At 50.9% G+C, this 26,987-nt stretch overlaps 1 protein-coding gene across 7 annotated transcripts; it reads left to right on the top strand.

Annotated features, from left to right (window-relative positions):
- Positions 6,531–26,171, top strand: FAIM2 (Fas apoptotic inhibitory molecule 2). 7 transcript variants are annotated; one of them, XM_021379211.1, is made up of 12 exons: positions 6,531–6,635; positions 11,164–11,284; positions 13,948–14,051; positions 14,190–14,254; positions 14,934–14,987; positions 17,219–17,269; positions 17,714–17,753; positions 18,222–18,259; positions 19,431–19,518; positions 20,009–20,104; positions 21,861–21,914; positions 23,535–26,171. In XM_021379211.1, the coding sequence occupies exons 1-12, from the start codon at positions 6,582–6,584 to the stop codon at positions 23,682–23,684; spliced, it is 915 nt and encodes a 304-aa protein (XP_021234886.1). In that variant the 5' UTR covers positions 6,531–6,581; the 3' UTR covers positions 23,685–26,171. The 7 variants fall into 7 exon arrangements, with proteins under 7 accessions (XP_021234886.1, XP_021234885.1, XP_021234883.1 ...); XM_021379210.1 differs by having other exon boundaries at positions 11,164–11,344; positions 14,934–14,948; XM_021379208.1 differs by having other exon boundaries at positions 11,164–11,344.

The raw sequence follows: 26,987 nt of genomic DNA, 5'->3' as shown, positions 1-26,987 counted from the left end.
AGATTTATTGCATAAAGAGAGGGCTGTGTGGCTTTTCTTGCTTGGATGCGATCTATCGCATGAGGTGAAGGTGCTGCCCAGGCCTTGAAGCTCCATTTTTTGGCCCTTTTCTGCAGAGGCTGCAGACAACTCCCCTTTCTCTCCAACAGATGAACCCTCATCTGTGCAGCAAATATTAGGCACTGGAGAATCCCAATGCCCTATTTAATAGACATCAAAGAATCCAAATACTCTCTATGTATTAGACACTGGAGAACCCACAGCAGGACTAAATCTTGAGAAACCTTTCTAGCAACCCATATCTGATGGGTTCTGCTGCTTGTGATGGGTTTTTTATTCCAAGGATGGGGGTGTAAGGCTGAAAATGCTGGGAGAAGCCTTTTAGAGAAGTCAAAGGAGGAGAAAAAGAGGGAACACCTTAATGGAACACCTTGATTTTTGTAGTGTGACTAATCTTGTTTCCTCATTAGGGATTTCAGCCTGATGCATGGAGAAATGGAGGTGCTGATGTGTTTGACCTCATCCATGTACCCCAGTGCAGGAACAGCAGCTGGGAGCTGCCAGGACATGTGGGGAGGTGAAGCCAAAAGAGGTGAGGACGTGGGCTCTGTGCAGAGCTGCCTGCTTACAGGGGCTGCACAGCTGCCACAGAGCGAGCTGAGGCCCGTTCAGCTCTGGACTGTCTTGTTATGGGATACAGCAGCACAGCTTTTGGTGCAGTACAGACCAAGGAGTGCTTTAATTGCATCTCACAAATGTACTGGGGAAGTCTCACTTCTTTCCCACTCCTGGCTGGAAGATAATGTCTGTATTCCCCAAGGAGAGGGGACCATCAGGAATAATTATATTCTCCCATCATCATGTTGCCTCAAAAGGACATTCGCACAGCAGAGTAAAATGGAAGAAAATCAACACCTTTTCCAACATTTCATGCCAAATCCTAAATCCTTATTCATGCAAAAAAACAACTGCTGGCTCTTGTAGTGTTTATTGTTCTCATTTTAACTGAAGTAGAGGGATGAATGCAGCTCTGATTTCCTTCACTGACTTCAATGAATTGCTCTTGAGCACAGACCAGGAACAGGGCTGGGGCTTTGCTTTATTTTTTTTTACCCCGTTTTAAGGACTTGCAAGTTCAGTCCTGAATGTTTGCCCAGGGCTTTGTTCAAGGTACGTAGCAAGACTGGTGTTGGTGGAGTGGGGTATGGATCACGGCAGAATCACCACATTCTTCTGCTGGCCTTATTGCAAGGAAAAGTCATTTTTCTTTAGCTAGCGATATGCTAATGAGGCCCGTAATGGACAGAAATGAGGAGAGGGAGAAACCTTGATTTCTTCTGTGCAAAGGGATAGTGTGGAGAAAATGTGGCCAATCCCAACACACTGCAAGGTCAGAGAGAGGGCTGATCCTGGGGATGAGCTCCCTTCAAATCACTCCTCAAGGGGTGTAGGAAGGAGAATATTTTTCTCCTGTTTGAGTGGTGAAGTTCAAGGCCAATGCATGGCATACTTTGCACAAATATTTGTGGGAAAATAATTAGTGCTTTTTCCCTTGAATCGATAAAACAAAGCCATAGACCGGGTTATCCATGTAGCCATCAGATTTTGATCTGAGATAGACCCCTTGGTCTTACCAGATCGTGTGAGTAATTTGTGCTCAATGGTACCTACCCAGGCATGAATATTACATCAGTTAAAATCAATCAGATTGCAACATCATCCCCAGCTGACAGAAGTGAGCAGGAGACCTCAGCGTCACCCTTCGCTGCATACCCCATGTCAAGTTTGCAAAACAAACCACATCTGCGATCCAAACTCCCAGAGGGTGTAAGCGGGGGACATAGATTTGACATCAGTCATTGAGCATCCAATATCTGACTCTTACAGGGTTTTCCTCGCTTGGATATAAATCAAAAGTCCACGAAGGAGAAGTGAACGAGCTTGACTCACAGGATCACAGAATTGTAGGGGTTGGGAGAGATCTCTGGAGGTCATCAAGTCCAACCCCACTGCTAAAGAAGGTTCCCTACAGCGGGTTGCACAGGAAAGCATTTCCCCCCAGGGAACCATTGGCCTCCTTGGCCACCATGGCACGCTGCTGGCTTGCAGTCAATCTTTGGTCAACTGTTGGTCAGTCACTGTTCGACTGGGACACCATCGGCCTTCTTGGCCATGAGAGCACACTGCTGGTTTGTGGTCTGATAGCCACCAGGATCTCCAGGCCCCTCCACAGAGCTCCTTTCTTGCAGCTCAGCCCCTGGCTTGCACTGATGTGTGTGGTTCTTCCTCCCCAGGTGTAGGACCCAACATTTGCCCATGTTGAACCTCATCAGGTTCCTCTCCACCCAAATCTGCACCTGCCCAGCTCTCTCTGAATGGCAGCATGACCTTCTGCTGGCTCAGCCACTCCTCCCAGCTTTGTGCCATCACCAAACTTGCTGGGGGCGGCCTCTATCCCTTCATCCAGGTTAGTGATGAAGATGTTGAACAAGACTGGACCCAGCACTCTTCGCTGGGGAGCAGCACTAGGTACAGCCTCCAACCAGACTGCGTCGCTGATCGTAGCCCTCTGAGCTCTGCCAGTCACCAGCTCTCAGCCCACCTCACTGCCTGCTCGTCTGTTGCACACTTTCTAAGCTTCATCACAAGGATGTTGCAGGAGACAGTGCCAAAAGCCTTGAATTCAGATGTCTTTAGATGGTTCTCCTGGATTATTATTATTATTTAAATTGCTAGGCTAGATACTGCCAGGGATTGTCCTAGTGTCTTTAGAAGTGATGTCCCCCATCCCCTCCTGCCCTGTTTTCTGCAGTCCCATGGATGCGAGGTGCTGTAAAGTATTGTAGTGGTAGCAGCACCAGTGTTATCTCCCCAGCGTTGCGGGTACCAATTTGTGTATTGAGTTCTTGCCTGTGCTGCAGGACATTTTGCCTGCAGTCTCTTTGCTGGGAGGGAAGCAGGGGTGTGTCTGTCACCACAACCTCCGGGAAGTGGCTGCAATCTTGGTATCTTTCCTGGGGGACAGCTCTGCTGATGTGTGTCGTGGAGAAGGTGGAAGGAAATTATTGCCAACATCCGTCTTACAATCTGTTGGGATTGATGGAGAAAGAAAAAGGTTCTTGGCTTGTGAAAACAGCATCTGTCATCTGAGACTAAGGTCAGTGCTGTGGTCCTCGTATAGCCAGATAAGGGGAATAGTGCAAGAAACTTTGTAGTCCACTGGTGAAAAGAAGTATCACTTACAGGTTCTAGTGCAACAGTTAGGGAGATAAAGCCAGATGTGATGTCAGATTGCATCAAATCCCTCCCAGCCATTAGAATGAGAGGGAATGGCCTCAAGTTGCACCAGGGAAGGTGCAGGTTGGATATTAGGAACTATTTAGGAACTATTTAATTAGGAATTATTATTATTTCTTCTCTGAAAGAGAGGTGTTGCACTGGCACCGCCTGCCCGGGGAAGTGGTGGAGTCACTGTCACTGAAGGGGTTCAAGATCCGTGGAGATGTGGCACTTGGGGACATGGTTAGTGGGCATAGTGGGATGGGTTGGGATTGGACTTGATGGTCTCGGAGGTTTTTTCCAACCTTAGTGATTCTACAATTCTATGAGTCCGAGTGGTCATCTAGAACCCAAAAATATGTCTGAAGCTGCTTCTGCCTGTTTTAGCAGAACACAGAGCTAAATCCATGCACAGGGCGAGGTGATGGCAGCCCTGCTGAGGTTCAGAGGTGCCTTGAACTCAGCCTCAGCACAAGGCATGAAGCTCAACATTTGCAATGTCATCAGCAGCCCGAAGTTGGTGCATGGCCTTGATGCCACCCCTTCCATAACCTTCAGTTACTCAGCACTCTTAACTGCAGCAGGAGTTGTCCTCCACCCAGGAGTGTCCTGGGGCTTGGTGCCCAAAGGGTTTTTTTAGCAGATCCTGCTGAACAATTAACAACTTATCAAGCTTCCCACCCCAGATGGGCTTGGGAAACCAGTAGTGCAGCAGTGAACAGGATGGTTGGCCCCAAGTCATGCTGGAAAGTGTGGTCTTGTGGGGCATTTGGCTTTGGCCACAGGCCGTGGGGACCCATCTGCCTGAAATTATTCTTGCTGGGGCTTGTACACTGGACAGAAACCATTTATCTGTTCTGCCAAAGCACTTGGAACAGCGTTAGGATGCTGTGTGAGTTCCCCATAGGACATCTCCATGAATCTCCCAAGATGACAGTGGCTTTGGTGAAGGCCACCTTCATATAAAGTATTACTTCTAAGTTTTTTATGTTGCCTGCATAGCATCAGGGAGTTTCTTTCATGCCAGATGGAGATTTATGTCATATCTGGAGAGGTGGTAAAGGCAGAGAGAGGAGCAGAACTTTGTGATGTACCAGCTGCCATCTGAGAAAAGATCTTGGTGTTCAGAATTGGCTATTGGCGCTTTCCACCAGGCTGGGTTCTGCAGAGCCCTCCTGTTTGTGACCATCACTCCTCGGGCAGACCCCGGTCTGCTCCTAAACCTTGTGATTTTACAAAAAGAACGTTGCCTGGAAAAGATGCAACGAATTGCGTTTAATTTTGCAAGGGAATGTGCCGTTTTTCTTCCCTCTCCCATCCCTCTTTATCAGCCTGTCTGCCCATCGTCCTCTTTTCCCCTATGTGCCTCTTTCTCTCCTTGATTTATGGCACTACCCAGATACCAACATCCATGCCAAAAAGGCAATAAGAAGGGAACCACAGAGCTTGTTTTGTAAGGCTTCTGGCTCTCTTCCACTTCTGAGAATAAAGGCTCATCTTGGGATATGCTTATTTGTGGTTACTTACTCGATTCCTCTGTGGGTTTTTGGGTGCGGCACTAAGACTGGGCTGTCAGCAGCGTGAATTACAACCCTCTGGTAGAAAGAATTTGGAAGAGGTTTCATTACTACTGTTCTTCCTTTTGTTTTAAATAGGTGGGCAATTGAAGGGACTTCCTTCTGCGCTTACACCCACGTGGATGGGATCTGGAGTGCTGGGTCCTTGCAGATCCATCAAGCGTGCAAACTGGAGAGGAACGTTGGCATACCCTCCAGGACCATGCTGGAGAAGCCCAGCGTGTGGGGAGCATTGCTCTCTCTGGGTGGGACAGAGCTGCCCGAGGAGCAGTGGTTTTTTTTTGTTGTTGGTCCAATGGAGCTTGTAAATTAGCTGCAATGCAAAACTGGGAGGATCCGGGGTTCACTGGGGGGTCACTGTCATACAGCAGCAATGGTGAAAATCCCATGCAGAGAGCACACACCAGGACTGCAAATCTCTTGCTTTAGGGCACTGCAGAGCACAGGAGCCCTGGTCACAGCCCATACAATGCACAGGACAATAGTGAACATATGTGATATAAAAGAGATCTCAGAGAGAGGGGTGAGTTTGAGGAGAAGCAAGGCAGGGACCCATCTCCCAGCACAGCACAACATGCGATGGGGTGGGAAAGATGTGCTTAAGGGAGGAGAAAGAGAAAGGGGAAGCGGCTCCCTGGGATCTCTGGAGCCACGGGAAGGAAGAAATGCAAAGACACTTGCTCAGAATGTAGGCAAAGAGGCTGATGCTGTGGGCCTGGAGCATGGACGTGGTATGAGCTATTCCCATGATGTAATTCAAGTTGGGAAACTCCTCGACTTCCAATACAAGGCTGAGCTCCCAGTGCAAGGACTCCTCTCACGATGGCATCAAGACACCTGGCTTTGTGGCCAGTTTCATTGCTCTGGGATGCAGAAAAGTTGCCCAAACCTCTCTTTTCTTCATCTCTCCTCCCCACTAATTGTTCGCATCCCGGGTGTCAGGCTGCCGTGTCACCACGTCACCACCAGTGCCACGGACCGTTTGTTGCGTGGGCTCTGAAGAATTGTAAGAATTTGTGTGCACATCCCCGGATTATGTTATAAATAGTGCATTCCTCATGTTCTAAAGAAGATACTGCACACGGCATGAAGGTGTCACTCCACGCATCACCCAAACCTGTTCTCTTCCCCCACTCCCAGCACGGGCGTACTTGTGCAATTGCTTTCATTTAGAAGTATTTGATGCACATGATGGTGGTAAGAACATGTTCTTCTGGGAGCGATGAGTGAAATGCACTCTTGAACGGCTGAACAACGTAATCCCAGGGAGTGCCCCGTCCTCATGTTTATCTATTTTGATGGCCACTGTATGCTTGTGTGTTGTTGTTACTCTCGCTGACGTGGTTTATGGGTATCATGGATCTCATTTCCTTTTATTTTTTAACCTCGTCGTTGCTTTCAATGAATGCACAAATCACAGCATTAAAAAAAAAAACAGGGTGAAGTTTCTCTGAGCACACAAACCCAAGCATTGTCTCAGCCCCATGGCATGGGCAAACAATTGCAAGCAGCAGAGGACTTCAATCAGATGATGGCTCCCAGGTGCTACCCACCAACTCATTGTGAGCCTGCTCTAATTAAAAGGAGAGCTTAAATCTCACCTGTTGTGATCAGCTGGGCTCATTTTGTAGGGATTTCCTCTCAGGCAACAACAACAACAAAAAAAACCTGATGGTATAAAGGGGGTGATGGAGAGCTGCTGGCTGTCAAAGTTTGGGATACAGAATGATGCTTTCTGCAGAAACCAGTGGGGAGAGCATCCTGCCCCAAACAGCTTTGGTTTGTACAGCTCCTTAAATGGTGCAGTAAGGGGAAGCTTTCTCTGCTCTTTGAGACTGAGGAAGGAGGAGGGCTATTTCACCTGAAGGGCTCTGTAGGAGAGATGAAGGTCTGAGCTGGCCAAGGAGAGGTTGGTGTTGACTCTTAGGACCCAGCTCCCACCTCTTGTGGAGGTGGAGCTCTGGGATGGCTCATGTGGGGTCAGTGGGGAGCAATGCCCTCTGTCTGAGTGCTGACACGATGCTGACAATGATGGAGCAAAGACCCTAAAGCGCTTGTGGATTTTTTTCTATTACCCTTTTAGAGTTCTTTCTATGCGTGCCTGTTAGTCTCCCACCCAGGGACCAAGCCCAGTGGCAGGATTTAGCATTAATAATCCGTGGATAATTCAGCAGCCTGAAAGCCTTGAGTAAATTCCTGGTTTTCTGGCTCTTTTTGAAGTCTACGTCAGAGCATTTGTTGCCAGTGGGGGCTTTTCCCTCCTGGGAATGGGAGAAAACACACTTGCTCCTGGGTGTGCCACCGCGTGTGTTGATGCAGCAGATCCCATAATTATCCCATCTGGTTTTTCTTTGCACTGTTTTTGATGCAGTTGAGCGTTCAGCGAAGTTATTCTAATCCTTGTGGATTTGGCGGGGTGTGACCTTGACAGATGATATATTTTTGAGTTATTATTATAGAGTCTGAAAGCTGCACGTGTGCAGGAAAACAGCTGCCTTGTGTGGCTCAATGTTGGACCAGCGCTTGGTGGGGAGCTGCAGCGGGATGCTGAGCGGTTGTAGTGATGCTGTGCTTGGGCACCTGTAGGTCTTGCTTGCCCTTATCCTCCTGATGAATCTGTGAGATTGGGAAATGGCAATAACCTAGAAAAAATAACCTTCCTGGTGGAACTCTGCTGTGTTTAAGCTCTTCCAACCCAGAAAGCAAGGAATCAAGGTGGGAGCAGCTCCTTCTGGTGGAGGAGGATGCTCCCCATGAGGGCTGAAGGGATTTGCTGTTCCTCTGGTAAGAATTCTCTGCTATTCCATGGCAGAAATGGACTCACCCAAAGCCTTGCAGCCTGTGGGCTCCCCCCCAGCTCATTTCGTGGCTGGAAAAAGGCATGATGGATTTCAGAGCCCTGAGACAGCAGTCCCTGCTGGTGTCAGATTGGTTTGGAGCTGTGCAGTGAGGGAAGACTCTGGGGTGGGAATGGCCCCACTAGACAATGGGCTACAGAGGGGGGTGGTTCCCTTCCCTGCTGCTTTTTATTTAGAGGGAGGCTGTTGTGGTGGGCCATGCCATCTGGTTTTCTCCGCTGAGAGTTTTTCCTCCTACAGCCCCAGCATTGTGGCTCTTTGAAGCATCCTCAGCTTGGGGTGGAGTGTGTGGGACCCCATGTTATCCCATGGAGGAGCCTGGCTGGGCTGGAGGCTGCAGCTGGGATGAACCCTTCTGGGGTCCATTAAGAACATAGGCATCTGCTTTCTCACTGTGTGTCCCCTGGAGGTTCTGTCCCCAAATCTTGGATGGGGACCGAGGGTGATGTCACCAAGCTGAGCATCACCACTTTATCATGCTCAGCTGCAGCAGCATGAAGCTGACCTCTCTGGCTCAGGTTTCCATCCTTAGCTTTGGACCTGCCCAATTCTATGCCTCTGCTCAACCCCGAGCAGAATGAAAGCCCTTGAGGAGCTTGTGGTTAACGGGCACTTAATTGATTCTGAATGATCCTGACAGGTTTTTGCAGTCTTTGTGGTAATCTGATTGAATAGCTCCGGCTGGTCGCTATGGGTGCCAGCTGTACATTGCTGGGCTGCATTCCTCCACTTCCAGCTCATGCTTTTCTTTTAACCCTTCCATCGACCCCTTCCAAGGAAAGGCTGTAAATAATGATATTTTAATAAATTATTTACTTTGTTAATCCCTATTTTTAGGGCTGCTTTTAGGAGAACCTGAAATGTGGCAGGGTACATGGATAAGCTTTTATTTATTTGTTTGTTTTGGTGCCTTCCTTGTAGATTTGACCAATAAATTCCTGGTGTGATGCTCATAAAAAGCAGCAAAACAGAACAGTTCAGTTGAAATGGATATTAAAAAATGGCTGAGGAAGGACCAGGGGGAGGATGTGGGGAGCTGGGGTGCAGGGATGCAACTCCTGGGCTGAGCTTACCCCCAGTACTGCCCCAATTTGTGTGAAGCATTTCCCTATGGGAGGGGATGGTTTGTTCCCTCCTGCTGCCCTGTGCCTGGGGGAGAGGAGCAGAGGGTTCCCAACTCCCTGTGTGCCCTGCAGAACCTCTCCAGGTACCCCCATGGGGAACAAACTCTCTCTCACTCAGTGCCCTTTGCTTTCCATGTGCTGGGAGCCAGACTCCCCATTCTGCTCCTTCCATCATGGATGGGATACAGAAATAATATTTTTCAGCAGTGGGGGCTGTGTGGTGCTGATGCACGCACACAGGACACCTCCAGCCTCCTGGAGAGGGCAATGCATGGGGGCAAACAAGCCGCTGCCTTTCTGTCCTGCTCTGTGCAAAGCCTGGGAAGGGCCAGGGAGGGACCCGGGGCTGTGCATCGTTCCTCCCTCCTGCTCTCATGTTGCAGAGATCAACTCTGGTGTTCCTCTGCCCCATTGCTGCCCCATACCTGGCTACAGCAGGGTCCAGTGGCTGCTGCTCCTCAGCCCATAGTTGGCTCTGGCACGCAGCAGTGATGCTGCAGCAACACAGCATCCTTTGCAACTCCCTCTCCTGTGAAATCCCTGCCCTGAGCTCAGCATCTCTGGGGCAGCCGCTTCCCACCCAACCGCTGCCTCCACACGCATCCTCCCTGGTGTGCATCCTCCCCATTGCTGCCAGTGGCTGCTTGCCCTCATTTTGAGCTGTTTCTTTCCCAGCTTCCCCCTGTGCTGCGGGCTGGGAATGGTACGGTCCTCCCTCCAGCTCCCATTGCTCTGTGGATATTGCTAGAAGGTGAAGGCACCAGTGCGAGCTGCAGCAGCTGCAGGCAGCCCCAAATCACCCGGAGAGGGAACAGAAGGGGCTCAGTGTGGGGCTGTGTCCCTTCCCTCTGGGTCTGGCAGCGCCTTAGTGAGGTGCCATGACCCAGGGCAAGGTAGGTGGGAGGTCAACGCTGGGCTGGTGAGTCGTCATGCATGCGTAACTGTTGCATGGGTGGGGGTGCGGGGAGATGGGTTGGATGGAGGGGGCTTAAGGGATAAAGCGATTGCTGCGGAGGGGGGAGCTGGGTGCTGGAACAAAGCCCGGTTTGGGGGCATGGTGGCCCCTGTGACAGTGGTATTTTGGTGGAGGAAGGGGATGGAGCAGTCACTGTGAGGCTGGGGGCTGTTTCTCGTGGAGCTCAGCCCATCTGTGGCTGTTCCTTGCCCCTCCATCCTGGATATTGGGGTGTGCTTTCCCATCGCTCCCCCCAGCACTTGGCACTGCACCTCCTGATGCAGGGAGCTCTGTGTTTTGGGGTTCACCCATGCTCTGATCCGTGGGGGGGTGTGCTGTGCATCCTCTGCCAGCACAGTGCACCATTGCCATGGCAACGATGCTGGAGGCTGCCTGGATGCGGTGCTGGCCCTGCGCGTCTCCTAGAACAACTTGTGGGGGGGTCTGCATGGTCCTGGCCACCACAGAGGGCAGAGCAGAGGATGTGAAATGGGTGCACACACAGCTGCTTTGGGCTGACCAAGTGTAGCATCTAGCCTTATTTCTAAGGGTTTGCTGCACCTTTAATTTAAGACGTTTTTGCAGGGACTGTGCTGTCTGTCTTGGTGCTGGTTCATTGCTCTGCTTCTTTCTGGGGGCTTCTAGCCCCACATCCCTGTGGCCCATGGGGTCCCTGATGCTGAGCTAGCACCTATGTTGGCAGCAGGAACAGGATGCCAGGGTCATGGCTCACCCTGGGACAACAAGGGTATTGCCGGAAGGTTAAACAGATGCTGTTCTCAGGTGGCCTGAGGTTGACTTCTTGCTGGGATTTCCTAGTCTGGCAATGCTGGTACCTAGATCCCTTTGGTGCATCTTCAGATTGTGCATCTCTGGGTGAGCAGAGAGGAACAAGCTGCTTTGGTGCAGGCGGAGGTAATGCTAGAGGCCTAAATCACAGCGCTTCGTTGGGAGTGGGAGAAACTGCCCCATGTGGGAGTACCAGTGGAAATGGAAGAGCTGAGGGTTCTTGTCTAGAAACTGAAAGCCCTTATTCTGAGAGGGAGAGAGCTCAGAAATGAGTGGGCTCAGAAGCAAAAAATGACCTGGATGCTTTCCAGTGTTATGCCTGAGCTGAGGCACAGCTGTGTGCCCTCAGCCCCAGTTATCTGCAGCTTTTCATCCCCTTTGTCATGCTGTGCTCACTCATTTCTCTCTCAAACAGAGGATGCTCCCCTCCAGGGGCTGCTGGGTCACCTTTCTCTGCAACCTGGGACCAAATGAGGAAGCCCCTGACCTTCACTTTTGCCCTTCTGTTTTCCTATTGAAGGGCAATTTCTGAGCCATTTTGTAGCCTAATATTTTTCTTTTATTTTCCCCTTCCTGTGCAGCTCTCAGTGAACAACAAACCCCCCAACCCTGAGGGGCAGGGGGAGAAGAAGGACAATGCCACGGCCCCACCTGCCCCTCCAACCTATGAGGAGGCGACAGCAGGAGAGGGGCTGAAGATGGGTAATTACCCTCCTCCCCCATCTGTCCCATTGCACCCCAGCTGGGCATACGTCGACCCCAGTGAGTACCCACTTGGGGAGGTGGGGTGCAGATGTTTCCCCCAGGCTTGTAGAGGAGAGAGGAGGCAGGGATGGGGGAGTTGATGTGGTCTGTGGTAGGGATCCCCATAAGGTTATGGCTATAAGCTATAGAAAATGTAGGAAAATGTATTAAACATTTCTGTATTTACTATATAGGAATATATTAAATACATAAAAATATTTGAATTGATGGGGGGAGAAAAATCTGGCTTGCCCAACCCTAGAACACACTGCCTTCCTCCCATACATGGGACTAACCCCAGTGCTCTGCTCCTCTCCAGTATGGAGATGAGGAAATCCCTGTTTGCTGCACTGGGCAATGCCACCTCCCAGGGCAGGGGCCATCCTGGTGTGATGCAGCCCCCCGTTCCCCCCATCCCTTCCATCTCCTTCAGTCAGAGAAGCAGCTGAATGTGCAAAACTGTGGCATCAGCGATGCCTGGCAGCTGTGGGAAAGCGCTGCTGCGCTCCAAGACTGCATTGCTCCAGCATTGTTCTGCAGGGCAGTGAGCGCAGCCCTGGGTGAACAAACAGCTTTTCTTCCCTCTGCTGGGGCTGTGACAAGCGGACAAAGTCTGCCTGTGCCCGGTGTGTCTGTGAGCTGGAGGTGCAGGAGGTGGCTGCTGGCTGTGGAGTGGGAGTCAAGTGAGGCTGCTGGGGGTTGCTCTATCAGCGCAGCTGGGGTTGCAGGGAGCACCAAAGAAGTTGTATTTAACCTTGTATTTAAGGGATCCTGAGCCCTCTTTCTCCTCTCTGTCTTCTTCCTCTGCTTTACTTTGGCCCATTCCAGCCAGCGGGGATGGTCACAGCTGTGGGAGTAGAGAGTTGTAGGTGTGTGTGCCTGCATGGCCTGGCAGTTTTTACAGACTTTTCCCATTCTTATCTGCCTCTAGGGGGTCTAGGATAAATAGGCGCTCTAGGATAAATAACCTCCCAGCTTGCTGTAACCACCAGCTGGGTCTTCCTGCTGTCGTGATGGATTAGTATGAGTAAAGCCCAAATAGGCTGGGTTCTGGGGCTCCCAGAGGACTTGTTTAGGTGCTGCATCACGCCTTGCTCCATCCTGACAAGCCTGGCAAGGTTTTCCCTCTGCAGCTGTTCCCTGTGCACTACTGCAGTCATCCCTGCCACTGTTTCTCTCTGATTTCACATTCTCTCCCTGCTCCATCTCTGTGGGTCTCGGGGGGGATGCAATGGGGCTCTGCCTAACGGCTCATACAAAACTGCAGAGCAGTGACACGTGGCTCTGGGGCTGCTTTCTGGAATCCCATGCTGGGGGGGACACTGTGCCTCAAACAGGGCCGTGGGTGGGAGGTGGATGCTGTCTGGGGATGCTTCCGGGGAGGAGGAAAGCCCTCCATTCCTCCGAGGCATTGAGGTGCGATGTGGAGCTGGCTGTTGTGATTGCTGTGACGTGGGAGGCACAGCAGTGCCCCGGGGACACAGACCTCAGGTGCTCTGTGATAACACACCGTGCAGAAATGAGGATGCACAGAGGAGCACGTCCCTGCTGGGGCAGAAGGCACATGGGGTTCATTAAACACCAAAAGAGCACGAGGGATTTATTTGCTGCCGGGGGGCATCTGGAGATCAAGCTTCTGCAATAAGAGCAGGCAGCCTTTGGCCAGTAAAACAGAATAAACAGAGCCAGGGCTCTGAATTGGGCTTTGCTGTAGCTCTCCTCTGTGTCTTTGTGGGTCTTCCCTCCACTTGTCCAAAGGAGCTGAGTATCAATGAGCTGTGAAGCTCTGAGGTGGAAGGGAGGCAGCTGCCAAACAGGCAGAGATGGGAACGTATAGCACATGTCATCGCATCAGCCCCATTCCTGTAGGAAACCCAGCTTGCAGGTGGTTAATAACACAGATTGGGCGTTTTTGCAAGAGAAGTAGCACGGAGGGATGATGTGTGAAGACTGCAGTGGGTTTGCTATATGTGTGGATTTGCTTGGTTTTTTTCTTGAGTGGAAGAAGCTCCAGCAGCAGCAGTGTGTGTCATGGAGCCCTTGGCAGAGCAGAGGTGTGGGGATTTTGGGGAAGGTGCTTGCAGAGGTTGCGTTGCAGTTGTTTCCCTCTTGCTGTTAAATCATTCCAACTCCATGCACAGAAATTGGATGTAGGGATGGAGCTGAAGGAAAAGGAAACAAGCTGCTCTCAGAGGGGAGAATGTGCTGTTGGCATAAGAAGTGATGCAGCCACAAGCTGAGCTCAGGCAATTACAGAGCTGAGAGGGAATCCTCCTGCACTGGAGCTCCAGATGGGAATGACAGAGGTGCTGAGTCACAGCTCCTCTTGGGAATGTTTTAATATTCAGTGAAAAGTGAATGAGGATACGGTATGAGCCCCCTAATTACCTTTAGAGATGTGCTATTCCCATGGATAGGGATTAACCCTGGAGTCCTCATTGCATTGGAGTTCATGGAAGGGTCATTTCTCATTCTTGAGAAATGCTCTTTGCACGATGCACAATTCTGCATCATGGTGCAACAAAAAAAAGCTCATATTTTGGGCCTCCTGAGCTGAAATCAGTCACAGAGGCCACATCATTACAGCTGGCTGATGGGGCTGATCTCTGCCTTTCCTTCAGGCACGAGCCCCAGCTATGGCAGTGGGGCATACCCCGGGGACACGGAGATGCTCACATCCTTCAGCTGGGACGACCGCAATGTGCGCAGGGTGTTCATCAGGAAGGTAAGGGCTGGAGCCATGTCCCTCAGCTAAGCCTTCTGCGGGTCCATGAGCCCAGCTCTGCTCTTTGGGACCTGGCTGCAGCAGCTGTGGCCCCCCAGGACCATGGAGTGGGTTGCCCATGGGTGCCTCTCTTTGCAGGTTTATGCCATCCTGATGGTCCAGCTCCTTGTGACACTCGTCATTGTTGCTTTCTTCACCTTCTGGTAGGTTTCTGTTTCGCAGTGATGTTTTGTCCTGTCTGTGACCTGTACTACCTGTTACATGGGGTTATTTTTTATGTAGATATGTGAACGCTTATTCCATGCACTCTAATAGAAAAACAAGACTGAGGGCTTCCATGAGATCCTTCTGCTAGGTGGGTGTCCCTTCTGGATGTCCCATGAATGATGTGTTGCCCCTTTGGGTGCCCCCCTCCAGCAGAGATGGGGCTGCTTACCCTCACACTTAGTAGCTGCTGCTGCTCTGTCCCTTTATCTCTCCTCCCTTGGAGTTATCGACGCTATCAGACTCCATCCTATGTTACTGCAAAAGCAGAAACCTCACAGCTCTCCAGCTCAGGTGACTGAGCATCGTGGGCATAGCGGCTCACGTTGCCTGCAAGAATGAATAATGGATCACTGTCAGCCCAAGGAGCTGACCTCCTCCATCACATCTCTGTGTCACCACAAGCCCAGCAGGGTCATCGATGGCAGCAGGGCTGTCTCCCTGGTGTGACAGCTTGGATTGCTTTCTGGTTGGTGGCTCTGGGTAGAGCCCACTGTGTTTTTGTACATAGCTCCTGCTGCGTCACGCTGTGCACATTCCCAGGCTTAATTCAGCAGTAAGCTGTGAAGTGATTGGCATTTTGATGCTCTCTGCTCAGTGTTCCTTTCTGTTTTGCAGCGAGCCAGTCAAGGGGTACGTCCAGGTGCACTCTGGTTGGTACTGGGCTTCCTAGTGAGTATCTGTCCTCTCTATGGCCATGCATGGGCCAAACAGCTCTGGATGTGGCTGTGGTGGTGTGGAGATGCTTTGCAAACACTCCTGTTGTGTATAGAAGGGCTTGCTGATCCCCAGAGGTCCCTCCCAACCCCAATGATTCTGTAATTGCTTGAATGTGTGTGCGGGGGAGCCAGGAGAGGTCATGGGTAGGTGAAAATAGAAATGGGAAATCTCACCTAAATGAGCCTAAGTCATGAGAAAGGCTGGATAGCTCCAAGTTCTTCCAAAAAGAGGGCTTGCTGCCCTACAAACCAGCATCAAAGTAAATACATGAATATTGCTTGCAGAGCAAATCCAGTAGAACTTGGGAGCTCCCAGGTGAATGCTGCAGAAAACCATTTGGAGAGCTGAAAGAATGCAGTGGGTACCTTAGTAGCTTAATTTTTGTAGAATCATTAAGGTTGGGAAAAGTCATCGCTAAGATCATCCACCCCAACCAATTTTTGGATCCTCCCTTGGAAAGCAAGGAGGATGCCTGGGTTTATGTCCTATGTCTCGATATCCCACAGATGGAGACGGATGCAGGCAGTGTTAGGCTGGGCATTTGGAGACATCGTGGTGCTCCTGGTCCTACCTGAGTGTGCATGGGGGGGAGGGTAGGGGGGTGGAAATCATGCTGAGGTTGCCATCGCTGAGCAGCCCTCAGTGCTCAGAATTTGGGGTTCCATTTATTAGGCAAGTCTGGTCCCAAAGGTCAGAGAGGAAGGAGCTGGGCTGCACCCTGTGTGCACCTCTTTGGATGTTTGCTGTGGTGCTGTTTTCTGAATGCTGTGTGTGTTTGTGCTGCTAATTAAGCAGACAGAGTGCGATGCAATTGCCTGTGAATGACATTCTGCAAACCTGTCTTTAATTAGTTACACCCAAATCACGTAATGTGTCCAGGCCTGGAGATGAGACGCCTGCTTATATAACTTAGAAAAAAGCTCAAAAATAGCAATAATAGGAGGAAACTGGCACCAGCATTGACCTTAGAGGAGAATGTGCTCATCGCTGACCCGCTGGTAGGGTGGAGAGCTGTTCTGCCTTGCAGAGAGACAAGACCTGAGCAGAACTTGGGCTTGGCTTTCCCTTTGGGCCCATCTGCAGCCTTCTGAGCAGTTGGCATCTGCCTCCTGCCCTTCAGGAGGAGCAAATGCATCTGGGGACAGGTTGAGAGACTTCATTTTGGTCTGTCCTCCTCAGCAAGCCCGTGTTTTCCCCCTGCCACCCCACGTCTCCAGCTCTTTGTCCTGGTTGGCTCTGGCTCTCCTTCATGCACAGATCTCACCTGTATATCTGCACCTCTGCGGTACACGTGGGTGCCTCGGTATCTTCTCACTGCTGAAGGAATAACGCAGGAGCAGATGTGTGTAGGGGGTGCAAAGCAGATGGACAGCAGCAAAGCTGTCTCTGCTTCCAATATGAGCGCTTTCCTGGTTTCCCTGCGGGAGAGCACTGCTCAGGTTTATCTCTGGCACATTTATCATGGCCCGTGGCCTTTGCCGTCACGTTCATTTATTAGACCGAAGGTGAGTGGCTATCGTGCTGCCATCGGCATGCTTGGAAGCTGCTTTCCCCCAGGCACGAGGGTGAAAGCAGGTGAGCAGGTTCCCACTGCGCCAGACCCCATCAGTGCGGTGGAAAAACACCACTGCGTGACAGCGGGGCACGGGGACCATCCCTCTGCTCTGGGATTGCAGCTTTGCTGGAGGTCATGTCCCTTCTCCAGCACAGAGCATCCTGCTGTCCTTAGGTAAGCTGCATAAAGCAGAATTCATGGGGCTGGGGGGAAGTGCTGCAGAAATGCCTCCATGGTGCCTTGGACCCACTGAGCAGGGCAGGTGATGGAAGTGAAGGGCACAACCTGGCTGCCTCCATCCGAGCCCCCCAGGCAGTGGGGAGGTGTCCGTAACAAAGACCTTCAGGTGCTCCATTGACTCTGCTCTAAACCATTCTTCAGGGTTTTTCTGAGGGTGGGTGCTCTGTCCCACCTCAGGGATGGGTGTAAAGCAGGAAGCTTGGGGCAGGAAGCAGCTTCAGCAAAAGGCACTTAATGAATTGCTTCAGCCCCAGCCTCAGCTTTGGCATGGTGCTGCATTTGAGCAGTGCAGTAGAGCATTAAAACTTGTCACCTGGAGACTCCTCTCTTGCATCAACACACAATGCCCGTGTTTCCACCCTTTAATCTGCTCTTTTTCTCTTTGCAGTGCTGTTTTCTTTGTGACCTACCTGATTCTTGCTTGTTGCTCTGGGCCCAGGTAAAATGTTTTCTTTCTGGATTTTAAAACAATGCAGTGAAGTGAAGGATGAATGTTATCTTGCTCCAAACATGACCAACAACATTGCAGAGATGGGACGGGGCCGTGCTTCCAGGCCTGGTGCAGTTATGTGTTGCTGCTGGAGAGGCTGATGAGTTGCAGCCCAAAATGAGCTGCTGTATTGCTCCAAATGTTCATTGTTAAATACTGTAGGGAGCCATCTGCTTTTGCCAGTTCAGGGTCCCCCTGGCTGCTCTGCTGGGATATCACAGGGGCATTAGTGCCCTTTTGGCTCAGGAGCACTCAAATCGCTCCCCCATCCCCACTGGGATGGGCATCCCCCTCTGTACCACCCTGCTGCTTGCTCATAGGCCACTAATTACATTAATTACATGGCACATCTGATTGCATTTCGCTGACCAGCCCCTGTTTCTTCGCTTGCAGGAGGTATTTCCCATGGAACCTGATCCTGCTGAGCATCTTTGTAAGTACCTCTGAATAATGTCTGCTCTGCCCCTCCGATCACTGCGAGCTTCTCAAGGGCTCCAGGCAGGAGAGAAAAGGCCCTGCTCTGAATTCCTGCAGGAATTCCATCCTTTGATTGCCCTGCACTCAGGCTGAGGAGCTGTAATTGAACTAGAATGTGATAAGAAGGGAAGAAGGGAGCCTCTGTTTAGAGCCAGATGCCTGTGGAGGCTGCACGGTCATGGGAACGGGGGTAGTCCTGTGCAGGAGGGGGTAAGGTGGGACTGCTCTCATTCATTTTAACCCATTCCCATGGACATTAATCATTGATATGTTTGAAACTATGCAAAAATTGCTTCTCTTGGGCATCAGTTTGAGGCTGCACTGCCCTTGTAGTTATCACTGCTGCTGCAGTTCAGATGCTCTATCTGCTCAGTGTCTCCTTGGGACGTGAACACAAGGATAATGCTGTTCTCTCTCCTCCCAGACACTCTCCATGGCTTATCTCACTGGGATGCTTTCCAGGTGGGTTGAGCACACGGTCCTGATGGTGTCCTGATCCCATGTCCTGACCTTTCCTCCCTTCTGAACCACAAGGGCCACCTGAGCCCTGTGCATCTGTCCCAGCATCCACCTGAAGCAGAAACTTTCCATCTGAAAACACCAAGAAATCATTTTTTTTTTTTTTAAGCAAGCTATCCAGGGGGAGGTGCCACCCCTTTCTTCTTCCTTGCTGGGGCAGCACAGGGTAATTCCTGGTTGTGCTAAACCCTATAGAAGAGCACTGGAGAGCCCCCCTGCCTGCACAGGTGGGCTATAGGGGACTGCCAGAAGTTGATCTCACTCCTTGCAGTGAGCAGATGGGGCTGGAGTGACACAAGGAGCATTTTTTTCCAGTAGTTTCATTTTGTTTAGTGCTCCCTCTTGCTTGTTTTTGCTGTTGTGCTCCACTCAGATCAGCTCTGGTTCACATGGGGCCCTGGTGATGAGGCTGTGGGCGTTGATGGATGCGTGCAGCAGACAAAGAAAGTGGTGGCTTCAGCAGCTCAGGGAAAATACCAGAAAATAGGGGGAAATACCAGAGATAGTGCTCTGTAATCAAACTGAAGGGAAGAGCAGGACCACAGCTCTTAGGGCTGAGCATGGTGCTGGAATCAAGGCAGCATCAGACAGAAAAAGAAACATTCTTTATTATATGTATATATATCACCCTGCAGTCTTTCTAGCTGTTCAGATCCCACCCTGCAGATTACCAAGGCTCAGCGCTTTGTTGCGAGCACGTAACAGTGGCTGCAGCTTTCTGACTTCTCGTTGTGCTGCGGTGACGTTTGTCACTCTATTTTTATTACCTCCCAGTTTGAATCCTCCCCTTCTCCATCTGTCCACGCACGGAGAGATTTTTATGCTAAGTCCCATCTTAACTGCTCCTGAGCTCCCAGGGGGCACAGACATGCCCTCCTGCCTAGCCCCTTCTATTTAAAGCAGGAGGAAAACCCATCTGGGCTTTTCTCAGTGTTTTCTATCTTTCCTTTTAACCCTGGGGAGTGTTGGTATGGTTGGTGCAGGTTGTGCCCCTGGGACTCATATTGTGCCTCTGCTTTCCCTGTGCGCTCCCACTGGGCTGCTGCCTGTCTCCATCTCTCCTTCCACCCATATCTGTGGAAACCCCCCAGAAATTCTGTTGTTAATTTTGCAGTTATTATGACACTAAGTCAGTTCTTCTGTGCCTGGGGATCACAGCCCTGGTGTGTCTGTCTGTCACCATCTTCAGCTTCCAGACCAAGGTCAGTCCTTCCGGGTGAGGAGTGGAGGGGCAGGTCTGTAGAAGCAATCTGAGGGATGCTGGGGTGCAAAGTGAAGACTGTGGCAGATGTTGGGGTGAGGCGTGGGTCAGAGGTATAGAGGGTGTCAGGAGATGCTGATGTATGGGGTAAGTTTGTTGTGATTTTTGTTCTGATTTGGTTTTTAGGATTAGGTTGGGATGTGGGAAGGCACTAGCACAAATATACACGAAGGGCTTTGGGATATTTGGGATGTGATAGGTACTGGGAGGTTCTCCATAGAAACAAGAGGGACATGGTGAATCTTTGGCTCTGCCATGCAGAGGGTGGGTGCTGGGCTGTAGGACCTGAGATGCAGATGAAGCAATTGCCCCCAGTAGCAAGATGGGAGTGGTGCTGGGGGTCCCTCCCTGCAGACATAGGGTTTGGCTCCCCTTGCTGCCCAGCCTTGCTCCAGCACCTGCCCTTGTAACTCTGCTCTTTGCCTCTGCAGTTTGACTTCACCTCCTACCAGGGCGTCCTCTTCGTGATGCTCATGGTGCTCTTCTTCGGAGGCATCATTCTGGCTGTGATTCTGCCCTACAAATACGTGAGTAATGAGATGCATTCCTCCTTCCAGTTCCCCCATTTCTGCTGCAAGGCTGGGAGCTGCTCAGCATTGAGTCCTGGGGTTCGATCTCAGGGAGGTGTCCCACTATACTCTCTGAAAATGCACAGGAACACCAACAGAAGCAAAAAATATGGGTGGCTGCTGCCTTCTTGTTGTACAATCAGATATCAGGTTGTGGGACAGCACTGGCCTGGGGCTGGAGGAAGTTGGATTCTGTTCCTGGAGCTGCATAGTGACCCTATGGCAGACAGCACCACCTGCTCGTGTCTCAGTTTCCCCTGCAGTAAACTCAGGGTGGTGAGCATGTTTGTGTTGGGTTGCCCCAAACCAAGCAAGGCTCCTGGCCCAGATTTAGGCAGAACTTAGACTCTGGATGCATGCAGCTGGGAGGATGCCTGGCCAGGCCTGCCTATAGCCACACAGCGTGGGACAGCCTTGCATTAAGTCTTGAAAGCTAGCATTTCTCCTACAGGAAGAAGCCTCTCTGGGGGGTGATTCAGACCCCAAGAACAAGTTCAGGCCACAACCGACCACCTAATTCCTCCTTCACCTGCCACCAGTCCCTCTTGCATGGGTCCAGCCCTCCCTCCTGCCTTCCATGCAGCTCTCCGCATCCCTGCTCCTGGCATGAACCCGGAGTTGACTGGGACCACACCTCAGAGAGAGCTTGGCATGGCAGCACGGAGCATCTGGTCCTCATCCAAGAGTGCCTCATTAGGTGAACTGTCACTCAGGCAAGAGCCTGACAGATTCCGAAAGGTTCTGATGAAAGCAGGAAGGCACGCGGGGCTGCGTACCACCATTAATCACATGGCATGTCTCCTGGTGTTGTGACAGCAGCACCTGGCTTTGCTCACAGCAGCCTCCAAGTGCCCTCCAAACCCTGCACGTCTTGCCAGGTCATGCCTTAAGTGTCAGACCTACAGAGGATGCTCCCTTAATGTCAGCCCAGGACTTAACCTGATGATGGAAAACAAGCATGCTGGTGCTTCCAAAACAAGGAACTTGACATTTTGTTGGCTTGAGATCAGCCTCCTTTCTTCTGCAACATGAGGGTAAATCAGCTTGCGGTGCCAATCTGCTGCCATTACCTTGTTGAGACAACTGCTCTTTATCTTGTAGTCTGTCAAGATAAGCATAGCTAGAGGCAGTGGGTAATGAGCTTGTCTGTCTTGGGCAGGCTGCAGTCTCTGGGTTGAATCAGCCATCCATGTGGGCAACTGATCCTGGAATATCAGTGCACTGGGCTACCACGCATGGCAGGCTGGGCTGAGACTGTGTCTCCATCCCGGTGAATCTCCTGCTGTGATTCCAACAGATGAATATAATTCCACTCTCATTAACATACAAAACTTAATCCGGCTCTGGGAAGCCATTGGAGTTTCCTCCCATGGGATCAGCTCGTTTGGATAAGCAAACACCTTCTGGGGCTGCTGCAGGATGGGTTTCCACCAGGGTTGTTCTAAGAGGTGCCTGCAGGCACTGCGTTGAAGCATCTCTGCAGAAACACAACACATGGCCTTGGAAAGTCATGAGCCAAATGGACATAAAGGCAGAGTGAGGCAGGAAACTGAGGCACAGGGACTTGTTCTTTGCTACAACATCATTTGGTCTGAAAGTAGTGCAAGTTCAGGACAATTAGAGCACTTTCCTTAGCATATTTTCCGCATATCTGTGTCATGTCCCAATTACCCAGTTCTCTCGCAGGCACTGACTGGTGGGCTTGTTTCTCCAGGTCCCCTGGCTCCACGCGATCTATGCTCTGCTCGGTGCCATCATCTTCACTATGGTAAGTGTGGTGCTGGGCACAGGGCTGGGGGCATGCTGGCAGGAGAAGTAAGCAAGTAAACATGGAATAATTGCTTTTTGCATGGAAAGGTGCTTAGGGAAGGGAAAAGAGTGAATCAAAGGATTGTAGAGACCTTTACATTCTCAGATGGCTCACAAATAGCAATTAGCACGGTGACATCAGCTTTGACCTGGGAAGGTGTTGGTGTACGTGATGGTGCTGTTGCAGAGCGTGGTGCCATGGGCAAACCCATGCTGCAAGCTCAATAGTAGGTGTGAACAGCAGAAAGTATTGTAAGGACAGGTCAAAAGGCAATTGAGAGTGGGAGGAGAGACTTTGGCACAGCAGAAGGAGCCCCACTGTGGGGCTCAAGGGGAATCTGGAGGTGAAATGAGGCTACAAAAGTGCACAAGGCCAAGGCAGGGCTGGTTGGGTTGGAGTGGATCAGGGACTGGGTGTGACCTTCACTCATACACAGAGCTCCAGGAGAAAGGTCAGAGGCCATGAGTTGGGATTAAGGAGCACTGGGAAGCTTCATTGCAGGCAGGAAAAGCCCTGAAATGGGGCAGTTTCTCAGAAGATGAACAGGCTCCATTCATTGCTTGGGCTGCTCCCTCGCTGCCCTCCTGTGAGCCCTCTCCCCGAGCGTGTCCTGGCAGTGCCTTGCTTGCATTTGGGTGTGGGAATTGTCTGGGAAGATGCTTGGCTCTACCTTGAGGTGGGGGTCAGGAAGAGGGCTGCCTTGGGGCTCAAGGCGGTGCCCATTGGGCATGCTGTGAATAAGAGCAGTTGAGCAATTTAATTTATTAGCTAATAAAGTCATTCCAAGTGAGCTCGGGTATTTCTTCTGTGATTCACGATTAAAGACTCTTCTGCGAAATACGAGGAAGCTAAACGTCTTATAATCACCCCCTAAACTGCAGTCAGAAGTTGTGCCAGGCTTGTCAGCTCAGCCTGCCCATGCCTTGGGAGACGGGGTGGCAGCGATGGGTGGGAGGGCAGGGATGCCAGCTGACCCCCACAATGGCGAAAAAGCCCCACAGGACCCCATGCTAAGGCTCCGCTGCAGGCTGGGATAACAGCAGAGTAGAGGGGAGATGGGGAAGATAATAAGCTTGGAGCTGTGCAGGTTTTCTTGCAGCTGGGCCACCACCCTGTTGCGCAGCCTGTGTTTCTTCCTCTGAGTGCTGCAGCCCTGCAAATGCACTCTGACCTCAGTAGTTGGGGCTGTGATGGCTCTAGGGGTGCAACCTCCCCTGCATTCAGATTGCCGCTTGGGAATGTGTTAGCTCTGCTGATGGCTCTGCAGCACTCCTGAGCTGAACTTGGGTTCAACTCCCACCTCTGAGGGAGAAGTGAAGGTGGGCTCTAGGAATAGGCACAAAGTAAGCAGGCCTGGAGTAAGGGTCAGGGTTTGACTTTCAAGAGTGAAATGATGGAAGGAGAAAGTTGCAACACAGTGCATTGTTCTGAGCTCCTAAAGGGCAGCTATGGCCCATAAAAGTGGCAGCACTCTTGTGGGTACAGTGAAGCTGCTGGAAGAGCTCCTAGCAAAGCTCTTTTTGCTTCGCCATGCAAAATCTGCATGTGACTGTCACTGGGTTTCCTCTTTTCCCACAGTTCCTGGCCTTTGATACGCAGATGCTGATGGGGAATCGCCGGTATTCGCTGAGCCCAGAGGAATACATCTTTGGAGCCCTCAATATCTACCTGGACATCATCTACATCTTCTCCTTCTTACTCCAGTTCTTTGGCTCCAGCCAGGAGTGAGCGCAGCAGGGCAGTATCTTCTCTTTGTCAGCTAGATGCGAATGTTAAAAAGAAATCTTAAAAGGAAAAGAGGGTTTAAAAAACGACAGCAAAACAACCCACCCTTTCTGGCCCACTAGCAGGCTCCATTCTATCAGCTGAGCAAAGCTCCTGGGTTCCTTTATGCAGCTTGTATATATGCTGTTAAGCCTTTGTGACCCAGACAGCAAAGCAGGGCTTAAGTGTGATGTCTCTCCTGCTCCCTCCACTCCTACTGAGCTCACACCAGACCAGAGACTGGGAGGCACAAGACCGAGGTTTTCTCCTCCCCAGAGGTTGTTAGAGTTGCCTGGACATCATGCAATGTTAAAGTGCTGGGAACAGCTCTGCAAAGTGAAAGTGACATTGAAGGAGGAGAGGAAGGGAATTTTGTTAGGATGCTGGCAAGAAAAACAGCTGAACAAGAGGAAAAAAAGCTGGGGAATTTTTCCCTCCCCTTCCCCCCCACATTCCCATGCTTGTCACCTGCATTTATTCAGAGCCCCATGGCCTCTGCAGAGAAATGCTCAAGCACTTAGAAAGGCCGAGCAGGGGATCACGTAATCTGGATGTCCCACAGTCAGACCCCAGGCACAAGGGGACCTGTTGTTCTCTGAAGACATCCCAAACGCCACTGCAGGGGAGATTCTGTATCCTTTGCAGCTGGCTGTGGGGATGAGGCTGTGTTGCTTTCCGTCCCAGACAGCAGGACCACTGGTGTGGGCTCATCTCCCAACCTAGGGAGGTTGGGATGTCAGTGTCCTTCACCCGGGTATGTTGGGATCCCATGGGCTGGTTGTTAGCAGGGAATGGCAGAGAACAGGTGAGAGAGGCTGAGGTCAGAGCCCTCCTGACATGGGAGGTGGGTGGCTGAAATGATGTGATCCACCCCAAGGAGCTGATGCCTTCACAAAAGTGTCTTGGTTGCTTGAGATCAATGGTCTGAAGTGGTTGTTTCTCAAAGACTGAGGGTGAACACCTGTTGCTTGAAACAGTGACATTGGTGTTGGCTACGAAGAGGTGTCCCCATCTCCAGACAGGGATGGCAGAGTGCTCTGGATGCCTCAGAGCACGCAGGTAACTTTCCATTTTCCCCTTGCTCACGTTCCCCTGTTTGGGGATTGGCTGGCTAATTTCTAACCATAAAGCTCTAGGTGGAGATAAGGGGCCTTTTGCTCTTATTTAGAAAGCGATCCTTCCTGCTGATAGAACCCGTATCTTCAATCTCCCTGGAATGCTGGTGCAAGTGCGTCACTGGGCTGCCTCTAGCAATCCCCACATCTTAGAGAAAGGCTCTGCCAGAGTGCTCTGTGCTGCACATTCCTCTGCTACTGCTGCCCCGGCTGTTACCCCTCACATGTTGCATCCTCCTGCTGCACGTGTTCCATGCCCTGAGCTGGGCAGAGGAAAAGGAAAGTTACTGTACAACAATCAATAAAAAAATAATGCTTCAACCCCTCAGCAGCTGTACTGACCTTGTTGGTAATGTAAGAGCAGAACAGATGCTTTTCATCTCTCCCTTCAAGAAAAACAAGCATGGTTTAGGGTTAAAGAATGCTACAAGGATAGCGTGAAGTCCATGAGCCCCCATTTTCTGCAGTGCATTATGGAGATCAAGTAAGGGCTGCGAGCTTTTGAGCAGGAGGAATGGGGAGAAGGGACAGCATGGGAGACACCCTAAAAATTTATGAAATAGAAGTTCAAGGAGGGAATTTTCTCACTCAGACCCACACAGGCACTTCTGCAACACCTTAGCAGACAGGCTGTGCAGCTTCCTTTGCTCACAGCAGAAGGGCTGTAGGCATTTCTGCTTTCCAGCTTTTGAGGAAGGAGCATTATGTGAGGAGCTCTGACTCTGCAATAGTCCTGAAATTCCTCTGGCGGAGGACAATCCAGGAGCTCTGCAGCCCTCTTCCTGCACTGGGACTTCTCACAATTGGACCTGGGGAGGAGAACACAGACCTGCAGCCCACTCTGGATCTCTTGCTCTTTTTCCTTCTGGTGTGGAGTAACTCTGCTGCTGCTCTCTCCTGGCTTTCTGCTCCCCTGTAGGAAAAGCTTGCATGGCACCTTCTCCATCTCGGGACCACCTAAGCAGGGATGGCAAGTATGTCCCCCTGCAGGGATCCCTTCTTGCATGTGTCCTGGTTCCTCTCCATGCTGACCCCACAGCTTGCTGCCCACCCAAGCCAGGCCAAGATCACTTGAAGGAGGAAGTCCCCATGGGGCTGAGTGTCACAGGGTTAGGGGTGAGGAACAGCCATCATTGGGTTCCTACTGGGTTCCTCGACCTGCTGCGTGGGGAGGGTGCAGAGTTGCTTCTCTTTTGCCATGTGGATGTCCTTTATCTGAGGCCTGCATTGCCTGGCTCTGTATCCTCGCGCTCCGTTCGTCTGCCCATTCTTACGATTTCATAAATAGGATTTTGTATTTTCTCCAAACGTTGCTAATAAACTGTTGCAAAACTGCTCGCGTTGTTCTGTTGTGAGGTCATATTGAAGGAAGGTCTGGTTGCACAGCTGAAATAGAAAACATAAACAGGACTGTGGCATGACGTGGCATAGCTTAAGGTTTTAGTGCAGACCTGACTATTCTTTCTCTGCTTATGTCTAAAGAATGCATCCTACGTGAAGTAATAAAATGCTCATGGCTTTAGCGCAGCCATCATGCATGAAGTATCTGAGACTCCTTGGGTGTGAGCACACTCCCTTAGGCTCGGGTTAAGCTGATGTAGGATTCCAAACCAACGAAGTAGAGGCCAGTGAGCATTGCAAGCGAATGCTCAGAGAGCGTTTTCCATTGCCTCTGGAGAGTGATCTGGCTCTCGAACCCTTCTCTGGAGCCAGTGGGAAAAATAAAAGCCTCCAGAGAGCAATTCACCCGGTGTAAATTAATGCCTACAGTGGGTGGTGAGAACTCCTCTCTCTCTCCATCAGCCGGGGAGGGCTGATTAGCGTGGCCGTCAGAGCAGAGCAATGCCAGCCGCAGCATCTTGTTGCAACAGATCTCTGCTCCTTAGAAGGAGCCATGCCCAAAAGGCAGGTGTGAGATTTTGTTTCCTTAGAAGTGTGGCTAAACAGTGAGATACGGCCCAGATGGGCTTTTCTGCCCACAGACACATTTTTTGGCAGCAAGAAAATACGTCACATTGTTGTTCCAGGTAACTTAAGCTGTGATTGGGGAAAAATAATTGAAGCAAAGTGTTTCTATAGAAAGAGTGAGGTGGCTGTGAGCATTTATACAAGGTGTTACTATCTGCTCCCGTCATTAATGTAAAGGAAATAA

This window comes from Numida meleagris, chromosome 32 (genome assembly GCF_002078875.1).
Source record: "Numida meleagris isolate 19003 breed g44 Domestic line chromosome 32, NumMel1.0, whole genome shotgun sequence".
NCBI classification, from domain to species: domain Eukaryota; kingdom Metazoa; phylum Chordata; class Aves; order Galliformes; family Numididae; genus Numida; species Numida meleagris.
Note: the sequence above shows the minus strand (reverse complement) of the source record. Positions and strands in the feature narration are given on the sequence as shown.